Source organism: Lissotriton vulgaris, chromosome 10, assembly GCF_964263255.1.
Source record: "Lissotriton vulgaris chromosome 10, aLisVul1.2, whole genome shotgun sequence".
NCBI lineage: Eukaryota > Metazoa > Chordata > Amphibia > Caudata > Salamandridae > Lissotriton > Lissotriton vulgaris.
Window position 1 is genome coordinate 610,123,050 of NC_141698.1, and position 22,643 is coordinate 610,145,692.

The 22,643-nt window shown below is 44.4% G+C and overlaps 1 protein-coding gene across 2 annotated transcripts in view; it reads left to right on the plus strand.

The window, feature by feature from the left end:
* LOC147688588 (elastase-1-like) overlaps positions 1-22,643 on the plus strand; it is a 115,364-nt gene that overhangs the window by 23,773 nt on the left and 68,948 nt on the right. The window contains exon 4 of one of the 2 annotated variants that reach the window (XM_086941447.1): positions 13,441-13,569. The exons of the other annotated variant lie outside the window; for it this stretch is intronic. Coding sequence (XP_086797573.1) covers positions 13,441-13,569 — 129 coding nt within the window. The remainder of the gene's footprint in view (positions 1-13,440; positions 13,570-22,643) is intronic. 2 annotated transcript variants of the gene reach the window in all.

A 22,643-nucleotide genomic window follows, 5' to 3' on the forward strand; every position in this document is an offset into this window, starting at 1 on the left:
TGTTTAGTCCCTAGGTACATACCAGATTGGATATGGGGTACCATTGTCAGCCCATAGTGTATGGTACCCCTGTACCCAGGGCATAGGTACCCCAGAGCATGTATTATGCCGCCCATGAGGGACCATTCGAAATGGAACTACAGGCCTGCCATTGCAGCCTGTGTAAGTTGGTGCTTGCACCACTTGCTAAAGATATAGGTTTACTATATCTAAGGGTCACTCCACTTAAAACTTATAAGTCACCCCTATAACAGGACTTTGCAATCCTGAGGGCAGGGTGCTTGGTTCTAAGTGAGAGGGTGCCCCTCCTGAGCAGTACACCCCTACAGCCTACGGAGTCCATTCTCCCGGGTTGTCAGTGAAGCAGCCACATACAATATAGAGGGGCACTCCGTAATTACGCGATTACTATCTCAAAGCTGGCTGCAAAGAATCCTATCATGGTTGGTATCAAACATGTTGGAATCATACCCCCCAACACTATAACCAGTGTGGGAGGTATAATTCAAAGCACTGGAAGATCCCTCCGTTAGGCTCTTAGTGTTCCCGGTACGAGCCTTCTTGACCCGGACAGCACAAAATGATTGCTGCCGACCAGAGGTACATTTCTGCCCTCCTGCTGCTGAGCCAAGCTCGAACAGAGGAAAGTGGAACAATAGGCATCCTGTCACAGAGAGGTGTGACCACCTCCAAGATAGGATTTAGTGTACTTGGGCTGGGTGGGTGGCCTTGCCAGTGCCATGAAAGTCTGCATTACGGGCACATTTGGCGTCCCTGTGCATAGTCCAGTTCAATCCAGTCCTGGGAGCCGTTGGCTCCCGCTCTGGCATGAAACTGGACAAAGGACATGGAAGTAAACTCCCCCCTGTCCATACCCTCCCCTAGGAGGGTCCCCTGAATCGTCCCAACACTTTTCCTAGGGTATGTAAGGGCTTACCTGAGTGTAGGTCCCTAGATTCATCATTGGATAAGATTCAGAACAGATACTGCCGCACTTCTACTGTCTGGGCACTCTGGACTTTGCTGGACTTCATTTGGGCTGACTTCGTCTCCTTTCCAGTCTGCTGCCTTGTCTGTGCCTGTGCATCATACTGAAACATTCCAAGGCAGGTGAAGCATCAAAGACAACCAAAGTAATCTCCCTTGGAGTGAAGGAGTCACTCCCCTGCATTTGCAGGCACCGCAACACTGCTGACTGGACTCCGAAGGGTTCAACAATACAGGAGGTGGGTTTCTACTTCCCTCGAGGCCTGAGCTGTCCTCTCACCGAGTTTGAGGCCAGTACCCCTTGTGGGGGCTGCAATACCCAAACCTCTGTGCATGGCGTACTTTTGCAAGTGCAAATGCTTGTTGGCAATTCTGTAGCAAGTGCATTGAGCTCCAAGTAGACCCAACCTCTGGCATTGTGTGCTCCGTGGCCTGCTGTTTTGTAAAGCTGGCCGAGGTCCTCCTATGACTCCAGTTCCTCTGGCCTGTAGGTGCTGTAGGTGCTGTAGGTGCTGTGGCGGGTCATTTACATCTTCTTTGGGCTAACCTATTCACTCCTGACTTGCCCTGACTCTCCTGGACCTTGGTGGTCTCCCTCTTGCAACTTCTTGACTTCCTGCATAGGTTCTGTTTACAAAGGCTTGTTGGTGCTCCCACCCGGACACCAACTCCTCAGCACTTGACATTCTTTGTGGGACAGCTTGTATCTGGCTCCTGGTTGTCCTTAGCATCACCTGGTCTCCACAGCTGCAGAGTCAAGGACATCAACATCTTTCCTGAAGCACCCGGCATCAGTGGGTATTCGTCTAACTAGCCTCTGGTTACTTCCAAGTGACCCATACTCTGTCACCTCTGCTTTCAGGTACTCTTCTTCAAGAATCCACATTTGGATTCCCACTAACCCTTTTTCCTCTTCCAGCAGCGGCACATTCCTGAAGTCATCAATTGGGTTAGATGGTGGATTCCGACACCATTTCACCCATATGCACCCGGCTTCCCTGGGGTAGGTAACATAGGTACTAGGATATCCATGGGTGTGGTGGCTCTCCAACCTTCTGTCTTTCACTGGGTTTCTTCTGGGTCCACTGGGAAGGATGCTTATCCTTTAAAAATCCAACCGCGACTTACACGTAGAGTTGTATGGAGCCCACGGTCGTGTTCTCACACTGCACGCGTCCTCCGTGGGGTCCCCATCGACCTACCTTGGGTGGTTCCTTGGGTCTCCAGTGATTCTACAACCTCTCAACATTGTAATGACTCGAGTCGTGGTTCTTATACCTCTTTCTTAGTATATGGTTTGGCCCCCCTCCTGGGGCCCACTGTATATTAGTGCTATTTACTGTGATTTCTTTGCTAAAATATTGTGTGCTTTGTGTCTATGTCTGTGTGGTGGATAATGTAACGTACTAAATAGGTTTATATAATAAATACATATTTTTATAAATACTTTGTGTGGTTCTCTTTCATTTAATCTATACTATAAGATTGCATTCTGGTAAAACAAGCTGCTTTACACTCCTTCAAGACTAAGCCTGAAGGCTGCTGTCCACATCTACCTCTTAGAGAGCTTTCTGTGGTTGTCTAAGACCTCTTAATTCACCATAAGGGTTCTCTGGACTGGTGCAAGGTGCCCACTTACATTAGTGGACATCATATACCAGGCCAGCTTCTCACATAACCAAACTGAGGAATTTTAACCCCTCTGCCGGAATCTCTCTCCAGGTTAAAGACACACTCAGAGCTTTCCATGGTTTGTTGCTGTCCTATAAATGGGTCTCTATTCTCTGAATCACATTGGTCATTATTCCGCACACTCGTCCTTAGGGATTGAGTTTGTCAACACCTTTAGCACAGAAGTTTTTATATCCAGTCCTTCTGAAGCACAGGGAACATATCTATGTGCAAATGACATGCCTGGTTGTCCATGCGCCTGCATCTTTCTATCAGTAGCAACTCATTGTCTTGGAGTTTTACAACTGCTAGGGCCATTCTCTTCCATTTCAGTTTGTGCCTTAGTTGCTTACTTCTCAAAATTTTGAGCCTTCAGTTATAAATCATACAGATACTTGTCTATGAACACATATGCCACATGGATCTCTTTCTGATGTTGCTCATTTTTATCAAATCTGGATATAATCTGCCCATATCTCCTTCTGAGCCTTCTCTGTGGCTAACTCAAGCAACACCACTTACCTTGTTGATCTATCCACTTACTGCATCAAACTCAGCTACACCAAAACTCTCCTCATCCGCATCAAGGCTTGCAGAGTCATCTAATACTCGAATCCCATGTTGACCTTAACCCCAGTGTCTACACCCATCTTTAGAAGAGCTTGAAGGATAATCATGTGGTTCGAAGTGAAGTAAATAGGATATAGCAAGTGACATGTTTTCAATGTTTCACCGAGTACCTTGAACTTTCTTGAGAAGAGCTCCAGTGCTTGATTAAAAGCTAACCAGAAAATCTAGGAGAGTGCACACAGAACCTTCCTGCACCCCGAGCTTTCGTTCCAGCCACCTCTCATCCTCAGTAGGAGTGCACCCATTTATTGTCCCAGTGCCCTCATTAGCAATATTTTTGGATTTATCATTGGACATTGCTGTGCTCTCCCTAACCCGATTCCTGCTTTCTTTAGTAAAGGTTGAGCCAGACGATCGGTTTTAGTTCTGAAAGATGTATTCTATCACTAATGGGCTTTTTAATGTTGTAGATTAGTATCCTCTGTTCCTTATGCTGTCTTTAAGAAGCTTAAAAAACAATGGGCCTCATTCACAAGAACTGCCCATATGTACAAGGCCATCTAAAGTCACCCTGCATGACTTTTCTTGGCCTTATAAATATGGGCCTCTTTCACGCATTAATCTATGTAAAAAAGGGCATGGGTGTTGCTGTGGGTGTTCGCACGCAACATCCATGGAACCTGACACATTCCCAGATTTACAAAGTTTTGTAAACCTCTGAATGAGTCAGAATCCTACGCCAGAGGCGTAGGAGTTGCACAACGAGGAGAAATACTTTTATTTCTCCTTGTTCTTTCCTTTTTCTATGCATGCTGCATTCTGCAGCATGCATAAAAAGAGGAAAATGCCATCAATTATTGCTTTTGTGCAAGAAAGTGTCCTTTACTACACAAAAAAAATCATCCCAGCAAAGCAGGCACTTTTTCAACATGACACAAAGTTGCCTGCGCTGTGGCATGGCAGTCAATTGTGCGCCAGCGCAGAGGAAAGCACACGGATGTGTCCAGCGCATCCAGAACGCCTCGGCACGACTTGTCTTGGACATCCCCCAACTCAGCCACATCTCCGCCCACCTGAGGGACCTGCACTGGCTCCCCGTCAGCAAAAGGATCACGCTCAGACTCCTCACCCATGCACACAAGGCTCTCCACGACTTGGGCCCCGAATACCTCAACAACCGCCTCACGTTCTACACGCCAACCCGCCAGCTCCGCTTCGCCAGCCTCGCCACCGCCCCACGGATCCGCAGAACCACCACCGGAGGAAGATCCTTCACCTACCTGGCGGCCAAGACCTGGAACACCCTCCCCACCCACCTACGACTCACACAGGACCATCTCTCCTTCAGGAAGCAACTCAAGTCCTGGCTTTTCGAGCAGTAGCAGCCCCCCCCCCCAGCGCCTTGAGACCCTAGCGGGTGAGGAGCGCGATTTACAAATACTCTTGATTGATTGATTGGTATTGTTGTTAATACGACACATCCCTGTACTTTTAAAATTGCGCTTCTCAGCGTCAGTGTCATTTTGTAGTATATGAGACCCCAAATGCATAGTTGGGCCCTCTTTATCTGATGAGGTGCCTTTTGTAATTGGGCCTGATTTCGATTGCACCTGTTCTCCAGCCTCCAAACCTCCAAACCTTCTTTAGGGGAGAGAAATAGTACGTCTCTTTGGCTTTTTCTCCAAAATGGAGGTAAGCCTGCAACCACCCTCTCCCTACTCCTGGATAACTTGATCTTAGGGGTGCTTGGAGGCAAAATGTGGCGATGGGGAGAAGTTATAAGATCTAGTTAGTCATGTTAGGGGAAACCTTATTTTATAGTACATACATTTACAACAGTAGAATTAGAGGCTAGCAAAGTAAGACATATTGAATAAGAAGTGTGAGGGTGTGGGTATACTTTAAGATAGGGCTGTGGGGCCTAATCGTAGAACACACTTGCGGAAACTGTCTTGAGTCCAGTTAGTGTCGCTTACTTAACCTTAGCTCACGCCTGGGTAGCTTTGGCTGTGAGCAGTAAGGCTTGGCAAAGAAACTTGGGGCCATATTATCAAGAAAGGGCGATACATTATCGCCGCTTTTATCGGCAGGAAACTGCCGCTAAAGCGGCGATAATGGGCTTGATAATATGCCCTCATGAATTCCCATAGGAGCCCAGGTTCTGGTGTTAATCTGGGCTTCTATGGGAATTCACAAGGGCATATTATCAAGCCCATTATCGCTGCTTTAGCTGCAGTTTCCTGCTGAGGAAAGTGGCGATAATGTATCACCCTTCTGGATAATATGGCTCTAGGTGTGTAGCATTTAACATCACCAAACAAAAGAATAAGAAAATCACACATTAATAAAAAGACACAACAATTTATAAAAATAGAGCAAATGTTAATGAATTATTAGAGACCTCCATTATTAAAATCTACCAGAGAGTGTCCGTAGGTACTAATTTTAAAGCTTTTTATCACTTTTAAATGCAACCGCAAACAAGCACTGGCAAACGTGGAGTTTGAAAACCTTTGAAAAGTTTGAAAAAGTTACTGTGAGTACTCCAGCACTGCTTGGGTGACCCAGTCCAGCAGGGATACGATCTAGGGGGTCTGAAAGGATACTTTAGACAGTTACCTGGCCACCAGAGCGTTTTTGAAGCAAGTTCCAAACTTTACATGACAACCGCCATAGAAGTCAATAGAGAGGTCCTGAAGCTTAGAGATGCAGCCCCTAAGATGATTATAAGGATGCTCCGGTTATCGCAATGTCGATGGGGGTGTCTTGATGGTGGTTCATTGTACCACAGGTAATGTGGGTCAACTTTGGCCACTTAGATCGGGGTCCCATGAAGACCTCTGCAATAGTCGGACAGCCGATGCTGCACTAGGGATCACGCTGAACGGCTTATGGATGAAAACTTTTTGGTGGAGGTTGGTGTATCTTGTGAATGACTAATCCAAACTTGGACAGCACTCCCTGGTCTTCCAGAGTCGGGTGCAGGTTTTGATTTTTCGGGATATGTCCTTTCTTGTGCCCAGCAAATGATAGTGGCAAAACATCTGTGGTGGCTACCAACCTGTCTAGTTGGGCTCTTTCAGCTCTTGTTGTCCTAGGACTGGTTGCAGGAGATCAGCAGACTAATCCCCAGGAGATCAGCAGACTAATCCCCAGTCACTGGTCTTAGTGAAGCTGGGAAATCAGCTTTTCCTGGGGTCAGGAGCCTCAGGCACAGTCCCAGTCTCACTGGCCCAAAAGTGCAGCAGATGCAGTCCTCTTGATGGTGCAGCCTTTTTTTGCATGGTTCAAGGGCAGCATGGGTATCCTTCTTTGGTCTTCTCTTCTTCTGCAAAGTTAACTGAGTGGCAGGGTGCCCGGGGTGCCCTACTTATCCCAGGAAAGTGCCTGTGGGGGTAACACCGGGAGCTCACTCCCAACCTCCCCAACTGGCTCCTCAGCCAGCCTGCTCTATTGTCGGTCCCCAGCCATGGGCACGGAAAGTAGGGGTGACTCCAACATCATTGAGGGGGCCACAACGGTGCTCCTCTTTCTTCTCTCTCCATTGGGGTGCCCAGGGATGGGGTCCAAGGTCCCAAGCTTAAAGGCTTGTTTTGGGCCCGAGGATGGTGTCAGGCGCTGGTTCCACTGGCTCCCTGCAGCAGCTTTTTCTCCCTTGCTGGGGCACAGAAGTCCAGGTCTTCGACCAAGTGGATGTAAAAAGGTGGTCACTGAGCTGAATTTCACCAGCAGAATTGCATCTGTATATACAGCAATATAGGGATAGCCACACGTTCTTCTGAGCAATTTTTTTCTTGAAACCAAACTGTCATTAAATGATAAGGAAACATATATGGCAGTGTGCTTATTTATTGCAAGGCTGAAATTCATTACACGAAACCATGATCTACATGCTTGCACAAAACATTTTTTGAACAGCATTTTCTTTTGAAAGTGACGTGTTGAACTTCTACGATTGATTTTGCCATCAATTGCAAGCTTCTTATTTACATCTTCATTAAATTAGCACACAACACACATATCTGCAACCATAGTAAAAGAGGTAGCAGAATAAAAGTATCAGAGGGAGCAAGAGACCAAACTTATGAAAATTAGTTGGGTAAGGTACAGTGATAGGACTTTTTTATTGCAGGAACGACTTGCCTATATCTTCTGAATATTATATGGGACATATTACAACTTGCCATACATTACAAGTATATTGTAAGAAGACTTGCAATATCCTTTTAATGTAAAGCAGAGGGCATTTTATTCCTCATGACATATGGTCACTCTGCCTCCCTTCCCTCAAACTCCGTAAATCGTTAGCGCCTCATGTCTCGCTCTTTTCTGTTCATTGCAGACAAGAAAAATGAAAGCAGAATCTGTAGTGCGAAATAAAACACACCAACAAGGAGTCAATAATTTTTTCAAAAAGATGTATGAATCAGCTTAATGTAAGATTTTTTAAAATACCACATCTCAGAATATGAGGAAACATGCAGAGATTCAATCTTTCCTGTAATATTCTATAGCATGGGAAAAAAACACATGTTGCCATAAGTTTTTTATTCTGCTGTTCACTATTTAATTTTGGAGAAAGATGTCAGAAGAATGACATTTATTTCCCAGTTAACTTGTTTAAACTGCTGCTGTAATGACGGCAGACCGCATTTTATTCCTTATGAGCTGACCTGCTTTTCACCCTAGTTGCTGGCAAAGGCCGGACTGGCTGTAGCGTGCACCAGGCATTTCCCCGGTAGGCTGCCAGGGTGGGGCCGGATTTGGGCCCCTGGGGGGCCATTTTTTACAGCACGGCTGAAATATCGGTCCCTGTAACAAAATCGGCCGACACCGGCCCCGGCAAACAGCTCGGCCGCATCCCCAACCCTCCCCCGGCGGGCTGGCCGAGCACTTAGCCAGGGCCGGTTCTGGTTCCCAGTCTGGCCCTGCTGCTGGCTCTGGCAGCAAGAATTGTGATGTCAGACATCATCTCAAAAAATGTATTACAGTTGAGCAGCCACCTCATTACAATATTACAAGTAACTAGAGATGTCACAAGTCACCTTTAATAAGCAAATTAGAGATGGATTTACACAGGGATTGCAGTCCCCCATGTATTTTAGGATTAGTGCAAATCACGTCCATGTTCTGTGACTCTACAAGGAACTCTGCCATTGGCCTTGTTACTCTTCATAGTTATGAACTCCTGAGTTACTTTTAGCATCCTTTCAATGCATGGTGGTGGTAGTGTGTCCTCTATATTTCTCGAATAACTGCAGACGGTACATATAAATGGGAAAAATGGGAAAAGACCTTTCAAACAACGCTCCTGTGATATGGCTGTGGCAGTGTTCGGACAATCAAGCACATTTTGCAATATGATCCTTGTCACGTAACTAAACTATGTCAGAGTTATCAATATTTGACTATGGTAAAGGTAAGGGATGGGTGGCCACACCATGAACTTTTCCACTGTCTCAGAGCAGAATGCCTCCATATTTGCTTGTGTGAAGTCTAAAGTGCATTCATATAACCTGGATTTTCTCTAAGACAATGGATTAACTGGAGACAGCACAGTTCTGGAACAGATGGGGACAATCCTTGATCGTTGGGTCGACTTGTGCTATATGCATTCCATGCATTAATTCTAATACATTCTGAGTTATAGGTATGCACTTTAGACAAAATGCATGAAAACAGGTTCTGTGCTGAACCAGTTGATTTGTTCTTCACATGGTCCCTGCAGTGTATAGAGCAGTTGTTCCCAACCTTTTGACTTCTGTAAATGCCCACTGAATTCTCAACTGGAAGCCGGGACCCCAAGCTTAAGCAATTTCAACTGCAAAATAATACACAAAGATACACAAACAAATATAAACCATACAATTATACTAATTATTAAATATTTGATTACGAACAAGAAAATACAAACATCTCAAATGTAGCCTTAATGGGACGTTTTCTTCCTTAAAGGTGAAGCAATGTATACTAAACTCTAGCATACCACTTTGCCTTTTTTGCTCCTAATGTATGCTCATTTTGTTGTTGGTGTATACCAGTGCTTTAATTGAGACCAACAATCATCCATGCTAATTTCAGTTTGATGGACTCATGCTGCTTGCACACAATGTAGGGCCTGATTACAAGTCTGGCGGTCTTCTGACCACCAGAATTGCGGTTGTGCAGCAGTGGCAGTCCACCATCTGCCGCATTCTGACTTCTAAAGTCGATGCTATGGTGGATCATTGGCTGCACCAGGGAACAGGTGTGCCACACCACAATATGCTGAGCGGGAACTGGTGAAGTCCCGCTCAGCATATTACGAGTTGTTGGACAGCCAGCCTTTTCATGGCAGAGCCCTGCCATGAAAAGGCTAGCAGTGCAGGAACAAAGGGGGCCCTACAGGGCCCCCATGGCCCCTGCCATGGGGATACATTCAGGGGGAATTTAACTCGTTACTACACGAGTCATTACACCGCGTGGCATTACAACACGTTGTTACAACGACCGCGTTGTTACCACGCAATGCCATTACTACGCAAGTTATTACATAGACTAGCAACAGATGGCGCTCTGACATTAGAAATGTATCATTTGCTATTCCAACTAGAACCTACGCAACAGTAGGGAAGGTGTTGGAATAGTCAACTATACTATTCCTAATGTTAACGCGCCATCTACTGCAAGTCGATGTCAGGACTTGCGTAGTAATGGCATTGCGTGGTAACTACGTGGTCGTTGCAACAACCATGTTGTAATGGCATCGCAGTGTAATCACCGCGATGTAAAGGTCGTTTTCCTTCAGGGAGGCACAACATGTGTCCCTCCCTTCTATACCCCAACAAAGTATCAGCACGGCATAGACGTCCACATCAATGCCTTACTGCAACTTTTTTGCCATTCCCACTGCGGTGCCTGTTTTCCAGGCACCGCCATGGGAATAGCAAAGAACCGCCAACCGTATCACGAGTTGTCAGCGGCCCATGGGCGGTTTTGCACAGTTTTGGTGCAGCGAATGTGCCGTTGCACCGAAACCGCTGCGCCAAACTCATATTCAGGCCCTTAATTTATAGCCACCAATTTCAATTATTTCACATTTACAGAGCATTTTAACATTTTCAGTTTTACATTTTGCTTTATTATGTATATGTTTTGTATTAATCTAATAATATTACATGTTCTAAACAGTCGCAGGCCCACAAAGTAGGTGTTGCTGACCGCCCACGGGCCTGCAAACGCCCGATTAAGAACTAGTGTATTAGAGGGCAGCAAGGTATCACAAAGTAATGTATCAATAGCAGTATCCGGTGGTGCATGTGGTGTGCTCCATGACATTACATCACAGTCATGGGCTCCCTTCCTCAGTGACGTCTTGCAATTTCATATTACACTCCTGCTCTCTTAACTTTACTATGAGGCAAATAGTCACCAAAGTCACTTTTTATATGACGCAGCAGGGGGGCATTGAGACATACAGTTATACACAGAAGAATGTAGGTGCTTAAACAGCTACATTTGCAAGGAAATGCCCTACTACATACCAGTAATCTTCATTACATCTGTTTATCTTTGTTCTAGCATGGCTTTTAGACACTCACACTTTTCAGCCTGTATGTAACAGATTTGCTGCAATATCAATTTGCTAACGTTATGTTAGCACATGTAATAACAGATTGAATGCAGCACCAAGATTGGGAATGTATAGATGTATATTTTTGATAAGCAAAATAATAAAATGAATAAAGTAAAATACATTGTGTCCTTGTTGGGAAAAATCAAGGAATAAAACCGTTTTCAGAAAAAAACTACATGAATGTAATTTCTGAACTGACATCCATTCTTCCCCTCTTGAGCACAAAACTCTTAAATATTTCTGCTGTAAGGAGCCTGAGTACGAGTACCCTGGAGGGGTAGCTGACATGTGTCACATCCATTAAAATTGGATACCTAAGGGTTGGGAATTTATCAGCTTGTATAATTTCTGCCTTTTCCAATTAAATGGGGAATGGCATGCAGCTTCTGATGCTTGTTGCATCAACACCCAAGCGTCCTGGTAAATAGCGGGCTTTTTCCCGTTTTACGTTCCTTCAGGTTTCACCTTCTGAAATGTATCAGGTATTGTGGAGTTTATCACATTAACCTGCCTACAACTATGCCCCTTGGGTCTTTGGCCCCTGTGCACAGCTCGGAGTTTTCTGACACACTAATCATGCCCTTAGCCTCCTGCTCCAGGCATTGTACTGATTTTGTTTTTTTAGAATAGAATACAAAATGTAGATTAATATGTGATAGCAAGATGATGAGAATGGCATATGCACTGCCAAACTTGATGCAAATTCGAAACTCCGCTATGCTCACTCTGATGGATCTTGAGTTTGAACAGAGGCTTAAAGTCAATACTTCAGTAACATTGTAATAACAGTGAAGTATATTTTGCTCCACAGTAACAATAGACAGAAGTAGGTTTATTAAAACATTAGTAAATTTACAAACTCAAATCATTCAATTCAGTCATACATCGATATTCACCTGGTTACAGCATGGATGGATATAGTCCAGGCAACTCAAACAGCAAATACAAAGTTAATTTATTTAGTGGCAGAATAGACAAGACATACACAAATTCAGGGCCCCTGAATGTAATCTCCCTACCGCTCATCCATAGTGGCGGGCAAAGTCGGGGAGTTCATAGCAGCAGGTGTCAATCAATCAATCAATCAAAAACATTTGTATAGCGCACTACTCACCCGTAGGGTCTCAAGGCCCTTGGGGAGGGGGGGGGGTCTGCTACTGCTCGAACAGCCAGGTCTTGAGCTGCTTCCTGAAGGCGAGGTGGTCTTGGGTCAGGCGGAGGTGGGTCGGGAGGGAGTTGCAAGTCTTGGCGGCCAGATAGGAGAAGGACCTTCCTCCTGTTGTGGCTCTTCGGATGCTGGGGACGGCGGCAAGGGCGTGGCTGGTCGATCGGAGCTGGCGTGTGGGAGTGTAGAAGTTGAGGCGGCTGTTGAGGTATCTCGGGCCTTGGTTGTGTAGGGCTTTGTGTGCGTGGGTGAGGAGACGGAAGGTGATTCTCTTGTTGACCGGGTGTCAGTGAATATAGAATCTCCAATTGAAACAGATGGAGGTTCCAAATCCAATCAAGAAAAAGCGAAACGTGCATGCTCCAGAAAGTAACTCTATGAGGAGAAAAAAAGGAGCATTGAGTCTCAAGAGAGGGAAAGGGACGTCTGCCTGCAAAAGTGAAAAAGGCAAATCTTAACGATCGAATACCAGAGCAAACAATTAAACCATCAGACTCACAAGACAGTTTCAACTCCCACAGTTTTCACCGAGGTAGGAACCTATCAAAAATCAAAGTTTATGATGTGCCTGTGTCAGCCTCTTTCTCATGGTTAGTGCAGTGCTTAATTTGTAAAGCCAAGGCTCTCGTTATGAGGCCACTGCTGCTTGCCCCAGCCATGCTGCCCTTAATAGTAGCAACACAACTACTAACCGTCACACTCCTGCAAGTGTAACAGTATAGACTATTTCAGGCCCTCAAAGCTAAAAGAATGGCTTGGGCTGCAGTTAATACTCGTTTATAATGTATATTTAATTAATAATGAACTGTTGTTGTGGTTATCTATAAATTAACCAGACAGCGCCTCCTTGTGGCAGATTTTCGCAAAGACCGGTGTTGACAATTAAGTGCCAGTGGCGAGCACCAGAAACCACCTGCTCAAATTAAGCACTGCATGTCAGACCATTCCATCATCATCGCCTTCACGATATCTCACAAGGGAGTATTCACTGCCTCTATCTTCTTTTTCATGCAGCTGCTGAGGATCATTATCCAGCTCAATAAATTGCAATTGCAATTTCCTTCACACAGTAAGCTGGCAAACATAACACCGGTAGCAAGATCACAGTCTCTCTTGGAGCCTAGAACAGAAAGGTTTGGCACAACAAAAGGAAATACAACATTTCATTTAAAAGGGAGTCTGATCATCAAAGGCCTACGCCGACTCTGGTCAAGTTAATGAGAACACTCTAACCATAGTTAATTGACAATGTAAAAATACATGTTATAGTCGATCTAAATTTAAATTATGATGTGCATTTATCTAAGAATTGTTTCTTCGTGTTACATGTTAACAAAGCCATTATAGATGGTAATGTTACGTCACCATATGACATTTTCCTAAAGGCACATTTGTCAAACACAATTGTAAAGATGTCTTCATTCACTTTCAGCCAAGGAGTCATGTATCGAGTGGCACTGGGCGAGCATAGTCTTTCCCAAAATGATGGCACAGAATATTTCATCAAAATTAAAAACATAATTGTTCATCCACGCTGGAATCCCAACTTCCTTGCAAATGGGTAATGTATGACCAATGCTTTTATTAACAAAAACGTAATTCAAAAATTACCAAAACATGGACACCATGTCTAGATTTTATTTTGCAGTTTGTGTGGTTCATGATGGAGTCATAAAACCTACCTCTTTTAAGTAACATTTTACACACTGGAAGCCCAGATTCCTTCGCATGAGGTTGGATGAACTTAAAGAAGTTGTGCAAGGAAGAAAAAAGCAATGTGTCAAGAAGGCAAATCCAAAAATGCCCACATTTTCTTGGCTTCTCTACAATGGGGGCACAACTGCATCTACTAGACATGTTATAGATGCATGCTCTAGACATGTTGTGGATGCATCCCCCAGACATGTTGTAGATGCAACCGCTAGACATGTTGTAGATTCATGCTCTAATGCATGCTCTAGGCATGTTGTACATGCATCCTCTAGGCATGTTGTAGATGCATCCTCTAGACGTGTTGTAAATGCATCCTCTAGACATGTTGCAGATGCATACTCTAGGTATGTTGTAGATGCATCCCGCAGACATGTTGTAGATGCATCCGCGAGACATGTAGATGCATGCTCTAGACATATTATAGATGCATGCTCCAATGCATGCTCAAAACATATTGTAGGTGCATCCTCTAGGCATGTTGTAGATGCATCCTCGAGACATGTTGTAAATGCATCCTCTAGGCATGTTGTAGATGTATCATCTAGACATGTTGCAGTTGAATCTTCTAGACATGTTGGAGATGTGGCCTAAAAATGGGCAGTGGGGCCACTGTCACCTTTGTAAGCATGTATCTGATGTCCTTTTCCCAATAGATGTTTCTCTTTAAGCTTAGGCAAGAGACGTAGAGGTGTGCTTGCTTCATCTTCTAGTAGGTTGTAAAACCACACTGGCATATTTGTATATTCTTCGAACTAATTGTAGCAGATAGGGCACGCCCCTCCCACCTGATTAACTGCAACCTCCCTAGATCTCCATATATTCCCAATTTCCTTTGAAAGAATGCTACTTCATCTCCAGGCCCCCCCGTGAGGGTTTTTTTACGAGGTAGACTGCCTAGTGATCTCTCCACCATGTCACAACACACCTATTCCACCAAAAAGAAACTTGAACCTACTCAAAGGTACCAAAGCTCAAAAACTCCAATTTGATTCTCTCCCATTTGACCATAAATTCACTTGTGCCCACAGCCAAGTCACTCACACCAACTGCAAGCCAACCTGACTTTCTCCAAGCTCACCTAGCAGTCACGGTATTATCTATCTCATTATTATCATTCCACATTCCCACTTTCCAATGACTCTTCAGCCCACACTCTCTTAACATTAATTCAATTCGAAGCCATATAAAGACACCTTCATGATGTTCACTTTTCTATATGTCTTGCTATTAAATTCTAGCCTCCTTAATGTTGATCCTAAGTTCCATTGTGTCACAAAAACTTTCATTTACACAGTGCACCTCTTAGGCACACTATTCCCCACCAAGTCCTGCGTTTCTTCCAGTTTTTGGTCACTTAAGACACAGATGCTCAAAATCCTCTGCAAATTTAAACATGCATTTCTAAAGCCAGACTGTCTTGTTTATCTGTAGTGCATTTACAGAATGACAATGTTGTAGGCAGATATGCGTGCAGAGAGATCATACAAGTGGCACATACATATGCACACACAACAGAAACTGGTTCACAGGCCCCTATACAACAGATAATCATGCACAACACAGACAGCACACACATGTGTGCTTGTCTCTGTGTGGGCAGGCATCTGAATGCATGGAGCCTGGAGCCATGGAGCCTGGAGTCCACATTTTTGTAGAGTTGCTTTAGAGGTAGAAGGGGAAAGAATGAACATGCAGGACTTCCTGCTGCATAAGTTGTGCTCCTAAGAGGTCTTCTGGAGGAACTGGGCATTGATGTATTTTCCTGGCATTGTGTCATGGGACTTGGAGTTTTTGGGGCATCCAGGCCATCCATTGAGGAAAGAAAAATATCCAGCAGCTGCACAGGTGCTGGAAACATGCGATAAGAATCAGTTGTGATTCTGGAGCTGGACTACTTCTTTCCCAATCACACAATGTAAACATGTGCGATACTACTGTGGGACGTTCGAAATGTGAAAGAAATTTCACATAAGGAATGGATGAAGGTTTCTCACCCCAGTGCTTCATTTGTAAAATAATAGGTGCCAGGGCCCTGACCAGGAGGCCACTGTGGCTTGCAGCATCCATTGCCCGTATTATCACTGCCAAAACAGCTACTGACCATCTCTCTAGCCTGCGAGTGTGACAGTTCAGATTATTCCAGGTCCCCAAAGCTAAAAGAATGGCTGGGAAGGCAGGTATTAGCAATTTTTAATGTATATTGTATTCATAAACAACCACTGTTTTGCTTCTCTCTAAATTAGATGAGCAGCACCACCATTTGGCAGCCTGATCCATGGGGTCGATTATGATTGTGGTGATTCCGCATCCTCCGGGCCGGTGGAAGCCACCGCCGGCCCGGAGGATGCGGAATCACCGCTGCGGACCTTCAAAACACCAACCGCCAGATTATGATGGCGGTGGGATCAGCGGCGGACGGCAGGTCCGTCCACCGCTGATCCGCGGGGTGTTGGCCGCAATTTGGTGGTGGTGTCTGCAAGACACCACCAGCCAAATTACTATGGGTTTGAAAACATGCTTTTCCGCAGCGGATTTACCGCTGTGGAAAAGCATGTGGGCAATAGCTTCTGGGGGGCCCTTGCGGGCCCCCAGGGTGTCAGGGGTGGGGTTGCACATGGGGGGTACCTATGGTACCCCCCTGCATTTGCATGTACAAAGCGGCAGGCACCACGCGATGCCTGCCGCTTTGTGCATGCAAATGCAAAGCATGCATATTTAACCTTGCAGCGGATGCTGCTTAAAGCAGCACCCGCTGCAATGTTAAATATACAGGATGTCACAGCCAGGGTGGCGGTCACATCCTAATTTCAAAGGAGGGAACGCCGCTGCCCCTGCGGACGGTCCCTCCACCTCTGGGTGGCGGACGGACGCAAGTCTGTCCGCCATCCTAATCTACGTCTAAGTGCTGTGTTGACAATTAAGTGCCGGTGCCGAGCACCAGAAACCACTGGCTCAAATTAAGCACTGGCTCACCCAAAGCAACCAATGGCATTGAGGGCAGACCCAAGCACCTCTCTGTTCATGTTCACAACAAAAAGTCTTTGTCAGAGGCAGACTTAAAAATTCCCAACAACTTATAAACAACCGTTTCTGCCCTCCTATTAAGTGCAGGCTCTGATAAATCCATTTACTTCACCAATCTCATGTTGAGCATTCCCTCAAAGCCCACCCTAGTGATGTTCCACAGACTCTCTCCTCAGACAACAAGGTCATAATCTGTGTTGGATTTCCAGCACTCTTGAATAAGACTTCGGTACTTTGGGATCATGTTAGTGTTCTCCTGATGATTATGCCCACTGTATTAGGGAAATGTGCTCTACGATAGAAGCTGTTTGTCAGAAGTTAATATAAAGAAATATATAGTGTGTTCTAAATATTGTTTACAAAATATAGTTCCGTTTGGTGTAGATTTTCTATTATGAACTCTAAAAAGGCTTTTATTTCTAAAAGATATTTACAACAGAAAATGTATGTCAGATGATATTCTGATTACTGATGTCATATCTGATGGGGTTTAGTCCCTCTGCCATGGGGGATAAGTGCTTCATAATGAAGTCAGAGGACCCTGGGAACACATGGCAGAACTGTTACATTTTAATGTGACAACCCTGAAATGGGTTTTAGACACAGGACCATTTTTATAACCCTTGATGCGCAGAACAGAGCAGCAATGATTTACATCTGGCCGAGGTCCCTAGAATCAGGAAGTCTCGCACCGGAGGACGTCTTTTCTCCTACAACGCCTCTAAACTTTGGATCTCCCTGCTTCTCTCCATCCGCCAGGAAATCAACCACCTCTCATTCCGCAAACAACTGACAACATGGCTCTTCCCATAAAACTCCACCGGTTCCTCACCGCACGTCCGCAGCACTGTTATGCCCCCAGGTAGCCATGCGCTATATAAGAGCATATCCATATCCATATCCAAGTCACCTTGCTGTGCTGCCTCGCTTCACTGGGAAAGGGCAGAAATATGCCGTATTTATCAGATACAGCGTATTCCTGTTCTTTCCCCTTGCACTAGTGCCGTATTGACAGCCTAGAGCCAACGAGGCCCCCTTGCAGGATTGTGTAAGGGTGCCTGTGTTGTAGGCAGGTTTGTTTTTGTGCATGAAGGGCCATCTTCCTGCACAAAAACAATCCTGATAGGCTTTTTTCCCTCTTTCTATGCATGCTGCGGTAGTCAGACAACATATCCAAAATGTTATCGACCTACCGAATTGTTGAGTTGGAAATATCATCAGGAAGAAATATTATCAGCAAGAATATCGATGACAAGAATATTGATTTTAAGGTAAGTAACATTGATGTTAGAAATACAGAAAGTGTTAATATTGATTACAAAAATATCTAAGTTGTTAATATGGATCTTAAAAATATTGTTGTTAATAATATACATTTTTTATTATGTTTATGTATTTAACTATACATTTTAGTTATATATGTTCAGGATTGTATATATAAATATTTTTTATGTTTTTAATACAGTTTGTGGATTTTTAGTACTTTTGCATTAAGTATAATTTTTAATTAATAGTAACTATTTATTTGTTAATTATTTATTTAAATTTTATGATTACATTTGCTTTTTAATTCATGTTTTAAGTGGGGCTTTTGGGTTTTGTAGGGGTATAGGGTGTGAAGTCAATTCATTATAATTAATTTTTAATGAATATTATTATTTCATTGATAATTATTAATTTTAATTGTATAAATACAAATGTGTTCATTTATGTTTTAGGCGCAGGCTGTGGGTTTTGTACGGCCATAGGGTTGGAAGTAAATTAATTATAATGACATTATTTTTATTATAATTAATTTTTTCAATGATAATTATATAAATTGTGCACTAAATTTGTTTTTGTATAGTTGTTGTTTTCATAAGGGTAAATGATGTGCAGTAAATTAACTAAAGTATTTAATTAATGTTAATATATAAACTTTATGTAATTGATAAATAATTTTGTAAATTGTCTAATTAAGATATTGTTTGTGTTATATATTAGGTGTAAGTTGTATTTGTAGGGGTCACACGTGATGAGTTAATTGAATATAAAGAATTTGTTACTTAATTATTATTAATTGATAATGATGTAAATTAGGAAAATAACATTTTTGTAAACATATATATATATATATATACGATGCGGGTTGTTTGTTTTCTAAGGATAAATGGTGGGAAGGTAACCAAATATAATTGATTTGCTGTAAGTTATTTATATTTTAATTGATAATTAATAATTTAATATGTGTACATATTATAATTTAATAAATATATTTTAGGTGTGTGTTGTGTAGTTTGCATAGTATAGGGTAGCAGGTTACTTAAGTAATAAAACATTTACAAATATTTAAATATTTTAAACACTTGAGAGTTTTTGTTATGTTATGTGTCAATTGTGTTGTACTTTTTGATTTTTTTTTATATTGTATTTATTTGTTGTTATTATTTTGGAAATGTAGTTTGTTATTGTGATTATCATTATAATATTTGTATTAATAGGGACCCTCTGTTCTTCGTGCTGTTTGCTGTTTGCTGCTGTTAGATTGCTCCGGGTGCTCTGCTCCTTAAACCCCGGATTTTCCTACCAACACTTCGCGGGACCCGCTTCGCCCCAAAGACTCTGAGAAGCGGCAAGGACTAACTAGGGCGCAGAAAGGGCCGAGCAGGGCTGCGAGCAAGTGCAGGGACTCAATGTTCCAGGAGTCCCTGCCGGCCGATTGACTACACCTGGCCCGCTCTCCCTGCTAGCCCCGCCCCCCTGAACACCGGGTGATTAAAAGACCCACCTCATCCTCTGCACAGCGGGACCCTCTGTTCTTCGTGCTGTTTGCTGTTTGCTGCTGTTGGATTGCTCCGGGTGCTCTGCTCCTTAAACCCCAGATTTTCTTACCAACACCTCGCGGTTCCCGCTTCGCGGGACCCGCTTCGCCTTAAAGACTCTGAGAAGCGGCAAGGACTAACTAGGGCGCAGAAAGGGCCAAGCAGGGCTGCGAGCAAGTGCAGGGACTCAATGTTCCAGGAGTCCCTGCCGGCCGATTGACTACACCTGGCCCGCTCTCCCTGCTTGCCCCGCCCCCCTGAACACCGGGTGATTAAAAGACCCACCTCATCCTCTGCACAGCGGGACCCTCTGTTCTTCGTGCTGTTTGCTGTTTGCTGCTGTTGGATTGCTCCGGGTGCTCTGCTCCTTAAACCCCAGATTTTCTTACCAACACCTCGCGGTTCCCGCTTCGCGGGACCCGCTTCGCCCCAAAGACTCTGAGAAGCGGCAAGGACTAACTAGGGCGCAGAAAGGGCCAAGCAGGGCTGCGAGCAAGTGCAGGGACTCAATGTTCCAGGAGTCCCTGCCGGCCGATTGACTACACCTGGCCCGCTCTCCCTGCTTGCCCCGCCCCCCTGAACACCGGGTGATTTAAAGACCCACCTCATCCTCTGCACAGCGGGACCCTCTGTTCTTCGTGCTGTTTGCTGTTTGCTGCTGTTGGATTGCTCCGGGTGCTCTGCTCCTTAAACCCCGGATTTTCTTACCAACACCTCGCCCCAAAGACTCTGAGAAGCGGCAAGGACTAACTAGGGCGCAGAAAGGGCCGAGCAGGGCTGTGAGCAAGTGCAGGGACTCAATGTTCCAGGAGTCCCTGCCGGCCGATTGACTACACCTGGCCCGCTCTCCCTGCTAGCCCCGCCCCCCTGAACACCGGGTGATTGAAAGACCCATTTCTATTTGTCCGAATAATTTTTTAAGTGGGTCACGTCATCGCTGCACAGGGGCGCGCGGGAATGCGCCGGGAGAAGCCTGGGACAAGGGCGGGATCGTCTGTGGCCGTCCGGGGCCGAAGAAGGCTGGGCTGGGCCTACTCCCTTTCATCGTGAACACGGTTCTACGGTACTGACAATACCTTGTGTTTCTGACTTTGACTATAGATTTATATGCCTAGTACTTTTTATGTTTCCTTTTTTTCCTCCGCGCCTCGTATCACTCCAGCCTTAGCACTGTTTGCCATTGATTAAGGCATCTGTTATCTTGGCATCTTGAACTGTTTGTATCACCAAAATGTCATCACTTGAAGTGAACTCCCTGTCGGGTACGGTTGGGTCTCCCATTTTAGGCCCATTGGATAAATTTTTTGCTAAAATTAAGAGTGAAGTTGATAGGGAGCTTACACTCGCTGAGAAGCGAGCCGGGCGACGTCTTTTCATCAAGGTTGCTAAAACAAAGGCCACTCCCGACTCAGGATGTAGCTACAGGCACTCTGATAGAGTTAACTAAACCCAAAGAACCTGATAGTGAGTCTTTTAGTACAGAGGATATCCCACTCATATTCCAGACCAACTATCCTGCCCAAAATGATACTATAATCATCCTTGACTCTACCCCCTCCGAGTCTATTGATAATCAGATAATCGACTTAAGCACTCCCCATAACGACTTAGCCCCTCTCCATGACATAAACGTACCTTCCCCTATATTTACACCCTTGGGGCCTGACCAACATCCCCTAAGTCTACCTGATGGAAAGTCTATAAAATCTCCTACCAAGAAAACCAATAAGGGTTCCAACAGTGCCTCTGGTTCTCCACCGAGGAAGAGAAGAAGGATGGGAGCACTTAAAAAGGGGAATAGACCTCCCATCCACCCCATGTATACCCCGCACACGATTCCCCAAGAAGTAGGGAAAGCGGACTCAACAGGGCACTTGATTGCTAAATCGATATCTGTTCCTAGCTACGAAGGTCTATTAAATGATATCGACTGTCTTATCAAGGCATTGATACTTCCACTAACTGAAAGGGTCATAAGGTTGGGGGAAAAATTGACCAGATCCTGCAAGGGCAAAAGGTAATATCAAGTTACAAACCTGATGAACGAAGAAACATAAATCAGTCTGCTAAACAACCACATATTGAACCACCCAAGCAACCTACTGGTACTCCTACATCAACCATAAAGCCCGCAGCAGGGAGTTCTAAACCAGTGTTGGATATTAAATCTCTCAACAAATCCTCCACAGCCACTGACAATATCAATAAAGCAGTGCCCCAATCCAACACAGGGACACAAAAAAGATCCCCCACCATTAAAGATCCCTTAAGTAGATCAACCCTTGCATTTAAAACAAGAACAAGAAATGTCGCTGATTTGCCCCCAGATTGCCTAAATTATGTCATCGTCCTTACAGGCGTTCCGCCTATGCCAGATGGTAACCCAGAACATCACTCTAGCCTCAAAAATAAGGTTATCTACTGGCTGCGGAAAAATAGACCAATTCCAACACATCTAAATGGTGACATAGTTTCGGTTAGGCGATGTAAGTGGGTGGGTTCTAGACCTAAGGATATTGAAGGTGATGTGATTATTGTCAATTTTAAAGACCACAGGCTGGTCACATACATCAGCGATTGGTTTCCTGGGAAAGGCGAGGGAGGGATTGCCACGCATAACCTGAGCTATTTCTACCCGGAAGCTCTCATGAAGCCCCCACCCCCCAATAACCTACCAATGAGGAAGAGAAATCATCGCTTTATAAATAACCGGAGACCTGAAGGCCCTTATGGACCCACTCTAACCTTGAACCCAGCTCAAAGATATCACAATGGAAATGACTCACCCTTTTTTCAATCAATGCCCACTCCTCACCAACCTAAGAGCTATAGACCTCACGCATCACATAGACCAGATTCAGTGATGAACCCGATGGTCCATGACTTTCACAACAGAACTAATGATTTTTGTTTCCCTTCTTTGTTCCCAAACCAACCTTTGCCTAATTATCACAATCCTTTTGCCTATAATCCTTGGGACCATTTCCAAACCTATAATCCCAAGGATTCTTGGAACATACCGTTGTCTAATTTATTCCATCCTTTCTCCCGAATGGATGAGAATGAATGACTTAATGTGACAGGTACAAGGGAAAAG